We start from the raw sequence: 17,292 nt of genomic DNA on the forward strand, positions 1-17,292 counted from the left end.
CAAGAACATCCAGTGCCAACACTATTTCAGGAGACAAGCATTTTGTTTGCTCCTATTGTTCGAAGAGGTTCAGGTGCTTTAGTCAACTTACGATACATCAGCGGAGTCACACAGGTGAGAAGCCATACAGGTGCACGCTCTGTGGAAAGAGGTACTTTCAGAAAGGACACCTGTACACCCATCAGCGCACCCATACTGGAGAGAAGCCATATCGATGTTCGCTCTGTGGAAAAGGCTTTATTCAGAAATGCACTCTAGACATGCATCTGCGAAGTCACACGGGAGAAAAACCCTACACTTGCACAAAATGTGGGAAAGGGTTCACGACCAAATTCAATCTTAACAAACACTTGTCTTGTCAGACTTGCAACAACATTAGTTAATGGCAATGAGCTTGAGTAAATGTGCTGATATCAGTTTCAAACTGTTGATTTGCACTCCACAGAGATCATTTAAAAAAAATGTACAGTTTGATAAACAGTTTGATTCATGTGGCATCAGATCAGCATTAAATACAAAGTCATGTCTGAAAACAGTGAAACTTGTTCTATCTATTTATTTATTTATATTTATTGATTGCATTAAACACCAGGATATTTTCATGTTTTTTTTGCGAATGTGTGATTTATTTGGAAAACTGATGTTTTATTGGAGAAAAAAAACTTTGATGTTCTTCCATCATTCCAAAAGGCAAATTTTATCTTATTATTAAAATAAATATACTCTTGTTCTTTTCGTGGTCGTATAAATCTAATATATATATATATATATATATATATATAGTAACACTCCAAAGAGAAAGGAAAACTTGAAATCGCATCATATGACCCCTTTAATTTCCCTGATCGATGATATTCTGAACCCAGTTGCATTTTTTACTCGTATCTTCTATACGGTGGTTTACGGTAATCCATCCCATGATTCCTTTCAGCCAAACGCTATTTATGGTTTGTGTCTACAGAAACATTGTGCTGAATATAGGGACAGTGACTGCCAAAAAACCCAGCTATATTAAGAGTAGAGTGGAGTCAAATTTTTCTCCAAACATTTTAAAGCTTCTGGTAAGCGACGGACAATATGAATACTGCTGATTTTCAGACGCAGTTAACATCCATAATGGAAATTATGGCGAGAACCGCAGTTGCTGAAATAGGCAAACTTTTCGAGGAGAATTCTTTGTTGCTGCGATTAGAGATTTCACGCTGTACAAACGAAAACGAATCTCTGAAAAAGAAATGTCATTTTCTGGAGAACGAACTTAAGTTTGGAAAGATGAAGAGGACAGCTCCATCATCCAGCCATCCGGGACTTACAGGTGATTTATAAAATGCGTGTTGATACTGTGAATTTGCCCAAAATTAAACACCGAGATAGAGGGACACATGAGGATGTGCAGGCTAATTAAAGACCCGAGCTAGCAAACTACGCTGTGTGTTCATACCCCACAAAGGATAATATTTGTGCCCTTGAGTAACTTGAGGGACTTAATTGCTTGCTCATGACTTGTGACTAGGGGGTTTTATGACACTTGAAGTGGGGTCATTTTTAGGAAAGGGTGTCTGTTCTCGTGAATTACTACTGATATAATTCACAGATTAGTGAACATTATTTGATAGATTGTAATGCAGGAACTTTAGAAGAGCAGGTTTTGTATTTAAATTTTTATTCAAATTAGTTTTGTATATTTATTTTTGTAGTAGGCCTAATATTCGCCCATTTCTGTGTCCATATTCATCACCATTATATTTTGTAAGAATAAATAGAGAAGAACGTCGAATTCTTTATTCGTTTCTTTAATTTCTGAAATTTTTACGCTTTTCTGAGAAAATACTAAAATTGTCTTAACTTTAGTCCTGTGCCGTCCGTGTATTTCTACACTTCAAAATCTTTTTTTTTTTGGGAAATAATATTAAGAGAGTGACATAATAAAAAAAAAAAATTTCTGCTGAGTTCATACAAAAGAAATTTTGTCTCTCAGTCTTAGGCCTGTTTCATTACACACATATTCATACACAACACATGGTGTAGTCAAGCTCTAATCAAACTTTTATAGGCGTTTGGTGTGATGTAATTATATTTTCTTATTTGGCATTTTCCCCCTGACCTTCAACCCCAGGAACAGAGTTGTAAGAATGCATGCAATAAAAGAAAGTAATGATGAGGAATAACGAGGATGTTGAAGATCTGAATGAAGAAGACAGTACATGAAACACATTGGGTTCAGTGGAGTAGGAATGAACCCAGAACATTGTAAATGCAAACCTTTTATAAAACAGTTACAATTTACCACCCCGAATGTTTGCTCCTCTTGTAACAGTTGTGATGTGTGTTTATGAACTTCAGACATCCGATTGTCTGAGATGGGTCTCAGAGGATCCACCATCCGCTCCCATTCTACAGTTGATGGCCATTTGCAACTGTGGAAGTTCTTTGGGTTTATGCAGTTATTCTATTGAAATCACATGTAAGCAAAAGCACATTTTAGAACAGGGCACTAATGTTTTACAATAAGATATAAAAATGTATGATTTTATTGCAAGGCATGCCAAAATACAACAATACTACTATTGTGGTACATTTATTCCAAAATGATTGTGACTGGGTTGAAATAATGTAGCATTTTAAGTAGAGTAGAGTTGGTAATAGGCTTAGTAAATATATATTAACAACTGGTATATTTCAGGACTATAATCAGTTCTTTTTGGCTTGAGGTAGGAAAAGCTCAGCTGCAACATTTTCAAATGGATTTGTACGTCAAAATTGCAGGCACAAAAGGCTCTGTTTCTTGAGTATGACCTGAATGGTTTAGCCTAACAAATGCCCACATGTTCAACAGACACTGAACATCAGCCCACAATTTACAATGTCTTCGGTAAGGAATGGTGCATGAACCTCTGGAGACACGAGGAGTCAAATGTTGGTCAGAAGGACGACACACACCTGAACTCATCAGTCAACACTGAAGAGGTTGGTCTAACATACTGCTTAGGTTTTTTTAAATACAATGTCAGAATACAGCTGACTAACTCCCTCTGTATTGTCAATAAATTTAGCCAATAAATTTGCTGGATGAAGAACCAGATGTGATTATGATTAATGAGGAGACGCTGAAGGATGACGATTGCTCTAGGAAAAATAAACCTGAGGAAGACGAAAGTAGCAGTTTAAGAGGTTTGTGGAGAGAAACAGCTGCTATTAAAGGGATAGTTCACCCAAAAATGAAAATTTGCTGTTAATTTACTCACCCTCAGGCCATGCAAGATGTAGATGAGTTTTTTTTCTTCAGTAGAACAGTAAAGATTTTGGATGAAGCCATGGTCCTTTGTGATTCATAAAATGCAAATCAATGGCTACAGTCAGTTGAGAGTCAAAAAGAGCATATCAGGGAACACAGTCGTGGCTCATGATGATACATTGAGGTCTTATGAAGCAAAACGATCGGTTTGTGCAAGAAACTGAACATTATTTACAACATTATTACCTGTAATCCACAGCCTCAGGCAAAAGGTCTGGAGTGAAGTCTGGTTCGCGAACGAATCGTTCTTTAGTACTGGTTCACCAAATCAGACTTAACCATTTGAAACAGTTCTCGGCTCGAGCAGCCCAGATCTACAAGTCACTCAACCAAAACTCACTTTCGGACTTACAGTCAGTCACCGACTCGAAATGAGCCAAAATACTGGCGTATATGATCCTATGATGCTGATTTCTGCCAACTCATTCAGTGCTCCAGTTCCTCCAACAGTCACTGAACTGAGGAAACGGTACGGACTCATACTGAAGACTGATGAGCTGGTGGTGATATGCGCATGCGTGAACAGGGTACTTGAATGAAGGGGTGAAATGTAAGTTTTAATGGTTTCTCATTGTTTATATAAAACGGTGTGTTGATTAAGACTAGTCTATTCACTTGTTAGACTTACCTGTTTGTCTGAGGCTATGGATTACATGTAATAATGTTGTAAATAATATTTAGCTTTTTGCACAGATCAGTCATTTTGCTTAATAAGACCTCAATAAGGCCCATAATAGAGGTTAGGAGCAGTGGGTATTCATTTTTTGTTCCCTTATATATGCCTTTTTTGACTCTCAAAGTGACGGTAGCCATTGACTTCGTATTTTATGAATCACCAAGGACCACGGTTTCAGCTAAAAAAAAAAAAACGTACTGTTCTACCGGAGAAAAAAAAGGACCTTTATGTCTTAGATGGCCTGAGGGTGAGTAAATTAACAGCAAATTTTAATTTTGGGGTGAACTAGCCTTTTAACTCTTTTTTTTTTTTTTTTTTTTTATATTCAGATGTTCATGTGTCATTTATTGAATTACAGGAGCTGCAGTGACAAGTGATGAGAGGTGTGTTGCCCAAAGCTCTGATGATTTTATCACATACACCATACCTTCAGATGACCAAGTCCAATCGAACGTACACCAGACACAAGCTGAAGAACAACCTCTTGATGGAATGATCTCTACACAAGGAGACAGCACAACATGGTCAGATTTGAGCCCTGATGTTGGATTTATTCCTTATAACCTGAATTTCAATGAGACAGTTACACCAAAGAAGAAATTCAAGTGTGTGTTCTGTAGGAAAACCTTTGAGTATTTAAGCCATATGACAAAACACATGCGAAAACACTCTGGAGAAAAACCTTACGTCTGTACAGTTTGTGGTAAACGGTTTGCTCAGAAAACATATCTCACAACTCACGAGCGCACTCATTCTGGCGAGAGGCCGTACTCGTGCATGGAGTGTGGAAAGAGCTTTTCTCAAAAATCTTCTCTTAATGTACACCTCCGAAGCCACACTGGAGAAAAGCCATATAGCTGCTCACACTGTGGTAAAAGCTACGCCTTCAAAATTGCTCTTAAATCACACCGATGTTAGAATAGAAACAAATTGCTACTGAATATTGTCTACTTAGTTTTAGCATGAAACTTCTGTCTAGGTCATTATAGAATATCCTTGTTCTGTTGTTATAAAATAAATGTTAAAAAAATGATATGCTCACTAACACTGAACAGTCTCCTATAGTAATTTCCACTGATTACAGGCAATATGTAATTGTTTAACCACCGTGAACACTGTGCAATGTGTTCTTTTGTCAACTAGTTTCTGATACTTTGGAGATTTGTTCTTGCTGTAAATTTTTGATAGCTTTACTTTTATCTTTTGTCCTCCCTGAAATATTTTACATTGCACCATTGTTTTATCTACTTAACTGTTTTCTGAATAAAATATTATATTTTTGTATCAATCTCGTATTTTTTTTTTTACAAATAGTATTTTTTTTAATACTCAAAAAGATCATTAAATGTTTAAGCATATTTATATTAATCAGCATATTAATCTAGAAACATCCTTCATATGAAGCAGTTGCCTTTTACAATCAAATTCACATTAGATTTTTTATTTTATTCTATTCTCATACATTTTAAAGACCTCACATTATTTTCATCCAGTTGGACCATGTGGTTTAAACGTTACGTTAAATATAAAATTTTCAACTGATTTTATTACTGTGCGTTTATAAAGTATCAACATCTATATTTAAATTGCATGTTTGAGGCAGGGTAACCAATCAGCGAACTTTAATTCTTGTCCAATTTATTACAATTCTTTATCATACAGTCTGCATACAGCTGTGATTTTTTTTTAGTTGGTCAACATAAAGCAGAATAGACAGAACAGACATTTTCAATGAATTTGTGTGTGTGTGTTAGTCTAGTCCCTTTGTATTGAGAAGTCGAATAGAATGTGCAAAGAAACTGTTACACAGTCTGGCTGTGAGGGCCCAAATGCTTCGGTACATTTTTCCAGATGGCAGGAGGGTGAAGAGTGTGTGTGTGATTGGCCACTATGACTTTGCGGATGCAGCGTGTTGTGTAAATGTTCATGATGGAGGGAAAAGAGACCCCGATGATCTTCTCAGCTGTCCTAACTATCTGCTGAAGGGTCTTGCGTTCCGAGCCGGTGCATTTGGCAAACCAGGCGGTGATGCAGCTGCTCAGGATCCTCTCAATGGTCCCTCTATAGAACGTGGTGAGGATGGGTGGTGGGAGCTGGGCTTTCCTCAGGTTTCTCAGGAAGCAGAGACGCTGCTGGGCTTTCTTTGTAATGGAGCTGGTGTTGAGGGGCCAGGTAAGGTTCTCCGCCAGGTGAACACTAAGGAATTTGGTGTTCTTGATGATCTCCACGGAGGAGCTGTTGATGTTCAGCAGGGAGTGATGATCACACAGTGTCTTCCTGAAATCCACAGCCATCTCTTATGTTTTGTCCACATTCAGAGACAGGTTGTTGGTTTTGCACTAGTCTGTTAACCTAATGCTGGCACGTCATTCTTACTGATGACACCCACCGCTGTCGAACTTGATGTGATTCGAACTGTGCTTTGCTGCTTAAGAACAGAGAATGGACATTTAATGTCAAATACACTTTTAAAATTTAAACATTAAAAAGTGCTATGTACTTCTCAAATAAAAGACATTTCAACAACAAAAAATTAGAACTAAAAATATAATTTAAAACCTATAATTGTACGTACAATTGTAATATAAATAATAAACGGCATATAATTTTCAACTTTCGAAATTATTATTATTATAATTATCACTCATGACAAGAAGAGTTCATTTTGGTCCCCTGCTTTCATTACATTTGATCAAAAAAGTCTCTATGTCTTCAGTGAGTAAAAAAACTAACTTAACTGATCTCTGGAATCTTGCACATTTTGAATTATATTTTGTCTCTACAAAAGGTGACATGAAAAATGCATAACCCACATTATCTCAGCTTTGACAAAGTCAATAACAAACTTAAAATGCTCTAGAGTAAGATAACATAAGCCCACAAACGAGAACTGTAATAGAACAAAGCATTAAATATATTAAAAATAATAAATTCTAAACATAAAGTGGCTTCATCACAAAGCCCATTTACAACATCTAATCTAAAACGTAATAGAACTGTCAACAGAAAAATACTGAAAACAATAAAAGATGACAACAATTTTAACCTTCAGCAGTAAAATGTGAAAGACATGCACGTAATCGATATTTACAAGATAACCGTTTAACTTAATATCTTCCTGAGAACCAGAAAAAGTTTTGTGGATTTTGTTGTTTGTTTGTCATTACATTGGTTGGAGCATAAGAAACAAATGGAGAATTTTTTTTTTTAAATAATATTTTATTCATATTTTATTCTATGTCCTTTGTAGAGGACACCAAGTTATTAAAAAAAAAATAATAATAAAATAAATAAAAAAATACAAATAAATAAATAATAGACAGAAGGCATGTATAGGCAAAAACAATGTTTTATATTTTCATTCACCAATCAGTTTTTAGGTTTCAGGCTATTTTTAGCCAAACTTTATACAAAGATGATTCTCAACTATGCTATGAAAGATATAACAGAATGATTTGATATACTACTGTACTTTATGGAATATGTGCGTAAAATGTCCATAAATTGGTGTTCCCATTCTATACAATGTATCTATGCAATGCATCAAATTTTCATTTGAATGTGTTCTTGGGGCAAACCATAATGAAAAAATAAGTGTAATAATGGGAGTAATAACGTGGCAACATTTTCATAACAATATGTCATATTTCATAGGAATATTGATCCATCATTTCTTTCCCTATATTGACTTCTTGTGTTTCCCCAAAATGCCTGATTAACATGATGTTTGTCCGGGTGTCCTCTACAGAAGACATGTATGAAAATTACACCCTGTTTCGTAACAAAAAGTCATATTCAGATCCGATTTGAAACCCAATAATATTTTGTTATTTTGTTTTGAGATGTTTATTCACGACAATTTGAAAATTAGTCAGATTTAAATGATAATTACAAAACATTATCATATTTCCCTAAGAGTGCTAAATTTGTTCATTCTGACAATATCAGTCATATTTAAAGACCAAGGAGAGGGAGTCTTTATGATCATAAAACCTCCAAACATTTGATATTTCTAAAAAGCCCTGAGTGCTCTGTACAGGACATCCAGACTTAAAACTGTGGCATGTATGGTCTCAAAAGAAATTCACTCAGATATAATGTCCTCTACAGAGGACAAAAGTCTATGCCTGGGTCCCAGGAGGAAAAAATAAGTGTAATAATGGGAGTAATAACGTGGCAACATTTTCATAACAATATGTCATATTTCATAGGAATATTGATCCATCATTTCTTTCCCTATATTGACTTCTTGTGTTTCCCCAAAATGCCTGATTAACATGATGTTTGTCCGGGTGTCCTCTACAGAAGACATGTATGAAAATTACACCCTGTTTCGTAACAAAAAGTCATATTCAGATCCGATTTGAAACCCAATAATATTTTGTTATTTTGTTTTGAGATGTTTATTCACGACAATTTGAAAATTAGTCAGATTTAAATGATAATTACAAAACATTATCATATTTCCCTAAGAGTGCTAAATTTGTTCATTCTGACAATATCAGTCATATTTAAAGACCAAGGAGAGGGAGTCTTTATGATCATAAAACCTCCAAACATTTGATATTTCTAAAAAGCCCTGAGTGCTCTGTACAGGACATCCAGACTTAAAACTGTGGCATGTATGGTCTCAAAAGAAATTCACTCAGATATAATGTCCTCTACAGAGGACAAAAGTCTATGCCTGGGTCCCAGGAGGATATGAATTAATAGTTCACCACGAAACATTAACAGGTCTCTTGCTCTCCGCCATTAACTTGCTCCGCCCACCACTTCCGGCCTGGGGCTGCGGGGCTGCGGCTGATAGTATTGGGACTTTAAAAAGGTTTTGTTTAGGAGAACCAAGCATTCCTCAAGTAAACCGACATACCGGGTGAACTATCGAATAGAAACATCTACACGGTGGTTTACGGTAATTCATCCCATGATTCTTTTCTGCCAAACGCTATGCTTTGTTTCTGTCTACATAAACACCAAAGGTAACAACACAACGCCATTGTTTGTTTGAGGTAGAAATAAACACATATATATAAAGACATTAACAGAGCTGTCGGGTCGAAGGGCGAGTATTTATATCTTTAAAGTGTCCCGTAAAAGATGGACATCATGAATACCGCCGAATTTCAGACGCAGTTAACGTCCATAATGGAAACGTTAGCGAAAACAGCTGTTGTGGAAATAAGCAGACTTTTCGAGGAGAACGCATCCTTTCTGCGACTAGAGATTTCGCGATTTACAAGCAAAAATGAATCTCTGAAAAAGAAATGTCATTTTTTGGAGAATGAACTTGAGCGGAAAAGCGCTGCAAAGGTGAAAGGGACAGAAACTCCATCCAGCCATCCGGGACTTACAGGTAATAGTCAAGTATTTCCTCTTTTCACACGCACAAATCGGCATCTGTAGATATGCTGATGTCAAATGCAAAAAGGGGCGTTAAAGGACTAATATGTTTAAAGTTGGAGATTGAAGCCCCCACGTTGTGCCTCTGACTCTATACCCACCTAATGCCCACATGTTCAACAGACACTGGACATCGTCCCGCAATTGACAATGTCTTCGGTAAGGAATGGTGCATGAACCTCTGGAGACACGAGGAGTCAAATGTTGGTGAGCAGGAGGACACACATCTGGACTCTCCAGTCATCATAGGAGAGGTTGGTCTCACATACTGCTGTTTTAAGTATGTGGAGTTCTCCTATAAACAATGTCAGAATACAGCTTACTAGTTCTCGGTTTTATTTTCAATCCTTTAGCCAGTAAACTTGCTGGAAGAAGAACCGGACATGATCATGATCAAGGAGGAGGCATTTGAAGATTACTCTTCGGGAAGAAATGAGGAAGACCAAGATAACCACACTGTGAAAAGTGTGCAGAGAGAGAAGTTCATATATTAGTTTGTCTTGTGTAGTTAGTTGGTCATCACAATTATGATCACATACACATACAGTGTAGACGTATGTGCATTTTATATGTAATAGTAGTATAGTAGTAAATAGCTGTACTATTACGAAACCCTACTGTTGTAGACTGCAAAAGTTGTGGCTCTTGGAAAGATAACATCAAAGATAACATGTATTTTTTATTTTTTTTTAAATGTCCAGAATGGATTTAAATGTGTTAAATGAGAGTCCTACATTCTTACCAGTAGCTGAAAATCATATCCAAAAAAATTAATAAACACGCAAGTGTCAGGTGATGTGTGTAACACATGGGAAATAACAGATGCAACTCAAAAATGAAATCCAAAATGATGGTTTAAATGTAACCTTAATTATTTTTAAACCAGTTTAATTTAAATGACATTTGGTTTAAGCTTAGTCCTTATTGTTGCAGCCTACCCTCATCATGTACTCTTTTCAACCCCCTACAGGTGCAATCCAAGAGGAAATAAAAAACATTCTCCCAGAGTTGGACTTAAACAAACTTCAGAATGTGGTCAGTCATCTTTCTTTAGTAGTGGGTGTGGAGAAGACAGAGGACCTCTCCCTTGTAGAGGTGTCAGATCTTCAGGACTTTCTGGAGCCAATACAGTGTCGAAAACTTGTGAAAACATTCAGACAAAAAGGTAAGAAACAAACTTAAGGCAGAAAAACAGGCAGCGTTCACTATTACCCCTTTTGCACAACTGGCCTGCGTGGTCACTGAATTGAGAGACATTGACATTGACCTGCAGATGTGGCCTTTGAAAACACGTTTTTTTCTCCAGGTGTCTTCACACAACAGTAGTGGTCAGACAGACTTTTTTGTTTTTAAAACCAACTCATACAGGCGCATTTGGTCAGCCAACCTTCCTTCAAATTCAGCTAATGGGTTCAAAGAGGAGTTACAGGTATTTCTTGTGGGTGCATATCTTATGTCTTTGTCTCGGAATTGGGGGGTGGTGTGCAATGTCATCAGAGCACCGTTTTGTGCTGTTTGAATGTTCAAATTGCCAAATCTCACCCCATTTACACCTGGTATTAAGATGCACCTTGGGTGATCAGTCATAAGTGGTCAGTGCTAAATATAGGAGTCAACTGGGCCCAAAACCACAATGTGTTTGCACTGTATGTGCTAATCTGCAAAGATGTGTTCTTGGTAGCAACAAAGGACCACTTAATCATCTAATGCGCTTAAAGGGTTAGTTCACCCCAAATTGAAAATTAGCTTGTGTTTTACTCTCCTTCGAAGCATCCTAGGTGTATATGACTTTCTTCTTTCAGACTAATCCAGTCGGAGTTATATTAAAAATTGTCCTGGCTATTCCAAGCTCTATCATTGCAGTCAGCGGGTGTTGCAGTTGAACAGTCCACAAGTCGTCAAATAAAGCTCGCGCATTCATAATAAAACGTGCTGCAGACGGCTCCGGGGGATGAATAAAGGCCCCCTGTAGTGAATCCATGTGTTTTTGAAAGATAAATATCCATATTTCAAACGTAATAAACACTTTTGCGCAACGCCGACGTGCTGCGTCTTCCGCCGGAACTGCTTCAAGTGTATAACAGTCAGCGGAAGTGAGAGAAAAGTGTTTATTACATTTGAAATATGGACATTTTTCTTACAGTATAGCAAACATTTACTGATCAATGATGGTTAAGAGGACTGTGAACAAGGTACTTTGTTGGCCCATCAACATATTTCAATTTCTTTGTATCTCTTTTCATGATTTTTTTTTCCCAAGAATCCAATGGACAAGTGGATGAAATGCCTAACGAGATGACGCTCACTCCATTATCATCAAACGAGTCCCTTCATGAACAGCCCTTCATTCCTTCCTTCATCAAGTCCAACTGGGTTAGAAGTTTCCAGGTTCCTTGGGAACGCATGCCAGCAGCTCTTGTTCAGGCAACATCTACTGGAGAGAGGGCTCGACCAGGACCGAGAAGGGAGTTTGTTAGGATCGTTGTGGCAGCCATGCAAGCCCACTGTCCAAACCCAAACTTAGCCGCCTGTGGGGAAGTGGCACGAAACATCGTGTCTATATATCCGCTGACATTCGGAGACATTTCTGAGGAAGGAGAACAACTCGGAAATGGCTTCAGTTGCTTACAAAGACAACTAAAAACTAGGGTAGAACATGTGAATAGAGATATTTTGGAACACAGGATTCGTCGACCTAGAAGACCATCAATGAAAAGAGCTGAAGAACAGGATGGCTACACTATGAAAAAAGTTCGATGTAAAGTGGACAGTTACGGATGCATCAATTGGCAGCCTTCCTCCGTCCCAGAAGGAGAGACGGCAGAATCTCTTGAAATGAAGAGGAAGGTTGCGGCAGAGATTTTTCAGTCTGCAGGCCCAAAGGCAGCTGAGTTGCCCAACGTAGACGACTTAATGCAGCAGACATATGTTTACCAGCGCCACATGATCAACTCATGCCCCCCTCCTACCATCAGTGAGATAGAGGGGCATTGGCCGTTCCTGTTCACCCAAAGGGGCCTTTGCAGGCACTTCAAAATCCTGACTGGCATTGACATCAGAAGCCGCTTTAACGAAACTCTTATTGTTAAATCCAAGAGAATACTGAACTACTTCAGTAGACAGAGACTGAAGTGGAGTGAAGAGATCCAGCGTATGCTAAGTGAGATCGACGACACCAATGCAACCGATAATAACAGGATAGCCATATCAGCCATCCTGTTAATGATGAAATACTTTAAGGAAAAGGACAATGCTGTGTTCATCTTAGCAGATGTCAGTAACTATGAAATGTTACAGTTCTACTAAAGTTTTGAAGGGGATTTTGACAAAGCTGAGTGTTAAAATGTTCTTATGTTCTGCTTTCAAGGAAACTTCTACCAAGATGTCCATCGAAAATGAAATTAGCTTACCGGCAACTCCCCGGCTCATCATGCTTGGTAAGATATTGCTACACTACAAATGTTAGTTTTGTACTTGGACATATATTTACAGTGATTCTTCATATTTCAGGCGAGACGTTGCTGACTTCGTCCAAGTGGTTTATCAGTATTGAGGGCAGAGTAACACATTCTATAGAAGACCAGCTGGACTTTGCAGCGGCGTTGTCTGTGTTCTTTGGGTGCTTCTATGTTTTTAATATCGAGTACCAGGAGTCAGCCAGCACCACCCTGGAGCTCATTCAGAGGTGAGTGTTGAGGATACTCATCCTGTTTGACTTATTTTTTATTTTTTTGATCTTACTGCCTTTCTTTTGGTATTTTACTTTGGTCTCTTTTGGATCAGAAATACTTAAGCTTATGCAAATAAAATAGTTTGTGGATGCATTTTCGTGGTGACTAACTATATACTGTAACTTGCAATTAAACTTGTTGGTTTCTGTTGATAAATTATACATTATTCACCAGAAACTATTTTATGCTTTTAACACTATTATTAACACTAATATAATCATTTAAAGGCAGGGTAGGTGATTTGGTTCAAAAACATTTTTTGTTATGCTTTTTGAAAGACTCTTGACATCCCAATAGCTATCACTAAGTTAAGTGGTCTAAATGTATTTATATGTATTTTTATCGTCTGTGGAAGGCATAGGACCATAAAATGTTCATCCAGTCATATCCTTCGGTCTGGGGGCTATGATAGGTTGTCCAACCTGCCTGTTAATGTATGTATTTGCATACCTCTGCACACCCTGTTTGCACAGACATGATACATCATCAGCGTGTTCCATTATGCTATTGCAGGCCGAGCAAGAATGGAAGGCGTTATTATTGTAATATAATGCGCTTTGTACTGTAATGTTTTCTCACTGGTGAATGAGACATGAGGTAATCTGACAGCGTTGCATTCAGTCCTTCACCAACGCCATCTTTCATCGTGTTGCTGGTTAGCCTCTGGTCTGCCTGTGTGCGTTCATGTGTTTTGGAGGAGGCGTGGCTTTGGAGAGTGATTTGTTGGGAGGGTGGTATCTTATGCTTTCAAAGTAAAAATAACATTATTTTGTGTATTTGGTGTAATGAGTCCTCCATAAAATGTGCTGCATACATCTGGATATTTGGGTTAAACTGTTCTGGAACAGTGTTGTAAATACAACTTAACCACTGATTTCTAGTCGTGTCCTCTTTTGGAAGACCAAACAAAGTAGTTTCGCATTCACAACGAGACACACGGCGGCCTAGCGTGAGCGGAAACCGCGGCCTAGTGTGAGCTGAGGCCGGGCTAGAGTGAGCAGAGGCGGACTAGATAAACAAGGTTATGGGTCCCTGTTTAGGGTGTGCTGCAACTTATATAAGATAGCACACCTATTATACCCCCTTTTAAACTGTTCAAGTGACTGACATAGTTGTAGGCCTTGCGAAATTGATGTTTTGTTTAAAAATTGATCTGCTGTTCTTTAGATTCTTCGTAAGGATTAATCCTGAGGGGACTAAATGTACCTCAAAATCAGGTACAAGCCGTAGGACGGGTTCAGCTGTCCAAAGGAAACCCCAGAACTTTAATACCCGCGTGGCTACGTTTATGCAGAGGCTTTCAGAATTCGAGTGGAAAACATCCAGTTAAGTAAGTGCAAGCAGTTTTATGAAGTTGAAAAAATCTTTTTATGGAATTTTTAAGTGAAACTTGTCTTTTGTTATTGAAGGTATGTGATTAAACACTTAAATATAACTATGGGACATATGAGGGGTGTTCTGAGAGTAACAGTGACTTTATTCAAATTTTTTTTTGTGTTTCAGGATTGTCTTCATCCTGGCCCTGCACTGAATACTACTACTACTACTGCTACGATGGGTTACTACTTATGTGAAATTTTTTTACCTTGTGATACCTTAACTTCTTTTTTTTTTTTTTTTACCTTGAATACTTGTACTGTTCTATTTGAATGTTGCTGGAATGTTTGTATTATAAATATTTTATTACGTTCATTTAAGTAATTCGTGCAACAATAAAAAAGTATCAACTAATGTGTTTTTATAATATGATTAATAAGGATAAAATGATTACAGTGATAAAATATACTAGTGATACAATAGCTACAAATAGATTGTTTTTTAATATTTTTTTTACTGTATGTAATTGAAACAGTACTGTAATTTTTACTGTACTGTATTACCTGCTGGTAAAAATGGAAAAGTCTTAACAGTGTACCTTTGGGTGACCAAGTACAATTAAATGTACAGAGACAAACCAAAAAACAAACCTATGGAAGATGTTCTGCACAGGGACCCAGCCTAATTTGAACCCTGATGAGTTTTTTCTTCAGTAGTGTGAATTTCAACACTTTTTGTTCCATAGAACGTGGTAAAAGCTGTGCTTACCAATGTTACATAGACCACTAGTGCGGCTTGTTGAGGAGAGGCATGATATTTACTAAGACTCGAAATTAATATTTGTCTGACAGATGATAAATTGGATGAAAGAGCCTTACAGACTTACCTTAAAAAAGGGACTCATGACAAATTTAGAAATAAGAATATCAAAGAGAGATAAGGTGGGCTTGTTTGATGTGGGCCAGAGAGCAACTACAGAAAACCCTAGCAGCCACTTACTATATATCTTCAGAGTGTGCCAGCAACACAGTTGTAGCCATTTTTTTTAATAAAAAAAAATAATTCCAATCAGAACACTAACACAAATGCTCAGGGCCAAGGTACTATTGGCCCCAACCGATTTGGATGCGACCAATCAAAATGTGTAAATCATGTGTGCTCTCTACACGATGGTTTACGGTAATTAATCCCATGATCCTATTCTCCAAAATGCTAGATATGCTATGATTCTATCCTCAGAAATAAACTGAATAGTGTTGAGCATATAAAAGCAGCTCTACGCAGAGACTATAGCGATCTGCCTGATAGAACGACGGGTGTGTACAATATAACGTTACATCACTAATAAATGGTCCCGTAAACGACGGACATCATGAATACTGGTGATTTTCAGACGCAGTTAACATCCATAATGGAAATGTTGGCAAAAACAGCTGTTGTTGAAATAGGCAAACTTTTCGAGGAGAATTCTTTGTTGCTGCGATTAGAGATTTCACGCTGTACAAACGAAAACGAATCTCTGAAAAAGAAATGTAATTTTTTGGAGAACGAACTTCAATGTGCGCGGAAAAGCGCTGGAGAGATGAACGGGACAGAAGCGCCATCCAGCCATCCGGGATTTACAGGTAATTTATTTATTATGCACCACAAATGACTCTGTGGTTTGATTAAAGCTGTAGGTTCAAAGCCTGCAGTGGGCGGCCCTTCATTATTGTGCCCTTGAATAAGACTTTAACCTTACTCCAGGGGGACTATTTCTGTATATGTCGATGACCGGAATCTTTTAGTCCATTCACCAAAATAAATTAATTCAGTGCCTCTTTCTTTAGGTTACATCACAAGGCGGTCAGGCGGTGACAAGTGACTGGCTTTGTCTGTTATGACTATAGCCCCTTTCACACATACAGTCTTTACTGGTAAATTACGGTAAAATTACCATTAAGATATCATGTGTGAACAGGACCTTTATAAAAACACTGGTAAATTCGTTCTGGCACTTTACCGGTATGAGAAATTGTAATATTATCAGTAATGTGCTCTGTGTGAATGCAGAACGAGATTACCGGTATGAGCACGTACGAGTTCAGAACGCGCTGACGTAAGACGTCTGGGCCAATCAATCATTACCATTCTGACGCAGATCAGATGACACATCCAAGCTGTTTACAGAAAATCAAAGAAATGTCTAAAGTCGTGTAACTCGTAACAGCTGCATAAATGTTAACATTTGACACAAAAAATTTAAACTTAAACAAAAACACCGCGTATACCCCTCCATGTTTACAAAAACACAGAAGGCGCTGCCGTTTAGAGGTCATTTCTGGTGAATGTCACAGAATTTACGGGTATTTAGAAACTGATGTGTGAATGGTCGGAACATCTTTGCCTGTGTGAACAGCGCATTTTTGTATTTACCGGTAAACTCGTTCTGGTAATTTTATGGCAATTTACTGGTATTGCTGTGTGAAAGGGGCTTATGAGCGAGTCAAGGAATCATTCACTCAGCTGATTCGCTGTAAAACCCACCTAGTCGTTCGTGACCAAAACATTAGGCTATTAAAATGTATACATACATATCTATTAAAAAAAAATCGAACAAACAAGTGTTTTTAGTTCTTCTACCTGTCCTTGTTGTGTCAGCAGATCACAAAGTTCACAAACGAGTTCATTCAGTTCGTTCATAAACAAGACGTTTTGTTCTTAAAGGGGTCATATGATGCGATTTCACGTTTTCTTTTCTCTTTGGAGTGTTACAAGCTGATTGTGCATAGATAAGATCCCTGAAGTTGCAAAGACTAAAGTCTCAAAACCAAAGAGATATTCTTTATCAAAGTTAAGACTCTGCCACGCCCCCCTAAAACGGCTCGTTCTAA

General features: G+C 37.7%; 3 protein-coding genes across 5 annotated transcripts in view; all 3 read left to right on the forward strand.

Moving 5' to 3' along the window:
* The window catches only part of LOC107757373 (zinc finger protein 260), a 3,571-nt gene extending 2,984 nt beyond the window's left edge, over positions 1-587 (forward strand). The window contains exon 5 of the mRNA XM_016574830.1: positions 68-587. Within this exon, the coding sequence (XP_016430316.1) occupies positions 68-383 (316 nt within the window). The 3' untranslated portion in view covers positions 384-587. The remainder of the gene's footprint in view (positions 1-67) is intronic.
* A 340-nt stretch (positions 588-927) lies between these two features.
* Positions 928-17,292, forward strand: part of LOC107757375 (zinc finger protein 567-like) — a 28,092-nt gene continuing 11,727 nt past the window's right edge. Inside the window, exons 1-4 of one of the 2 annotated variants that reach the window (XM_016574832.1) lie at positions 928-1,315; positions 2,837-2,967; positions 3,054-3,171; positions 4,330-4,492. In XM_016574832.1, the coding sequence (XP_016430318.1) occupies positions 1,078-1,315; positions 2,837-2,967; positions 3,054-3,171; positions 4,330-4,492 (650 nt within the window). In that variant the 5' untranslated portion in view covers positions 928-1,077. Of the gene's footprint in view, positions 1,316-2,836; positions 2,968-3,053; positions 3,172-4,329; positions 4,994-17,292 lie in introns of those variants that run through there. The other variant, XM_016574831.1, reaches the window with a different exon arrangement.
* Positions 8,770-14,689, forward strand: LOC107757372 (uncharacterized). Of its 2 annotated transcripts, none has more exons than XM_016574829.1 (9): positions 8,770-8,883; positions 9,495-9,625; positions 9,725-9,836; positions 10,342-10,536; positions 11,632-12,644; positions 12,739-12,808; positions 12,882-13,056; positions 14,270-14,432; positions 14,606-14,689. In XM_016574829.1, exons 2-8 carry the CDS (start codon positions 9,545-9,547, stop codon positions 14,430-14,432), a joined length of 1,809 nt encoding a protein of 602 aa, XP_016430315.1. In that variant the 5' UTR covers positions 8,770-8,883; positions 9,495-9,544; the 3' UTR covers positions 14,606-14,689. The 2 variants fall into 2 exon arrangements, with proteins under 2 accessions (XP_016430315.1, XP_016430314.1); XM_016574828.1 differs by lacking the exon at positions 8,770-8,883 and adding an exon at positions 8,895-9,324.

This window comes from Sinocyclocheilus rhinocerous, unplaced genomic scaffold (genome assembly GCF_001515625.1).
Source record: "Sinocyclocheilus rhinocerous isolate Xijiao unplaced genomic scaffold, SAMN03320098_v1.1 scaffold383, whole genome shotgun sequence".
In the NCBI taxonomy this organism is placed as follows: domain Eukaryota; kingdom Metazoa; phylum Chordata; class Actinopteri; order Cypriniformes; family Cyprinidae; genus Sinocyclocheilus; species Sinocyclocheilus rhinocerous.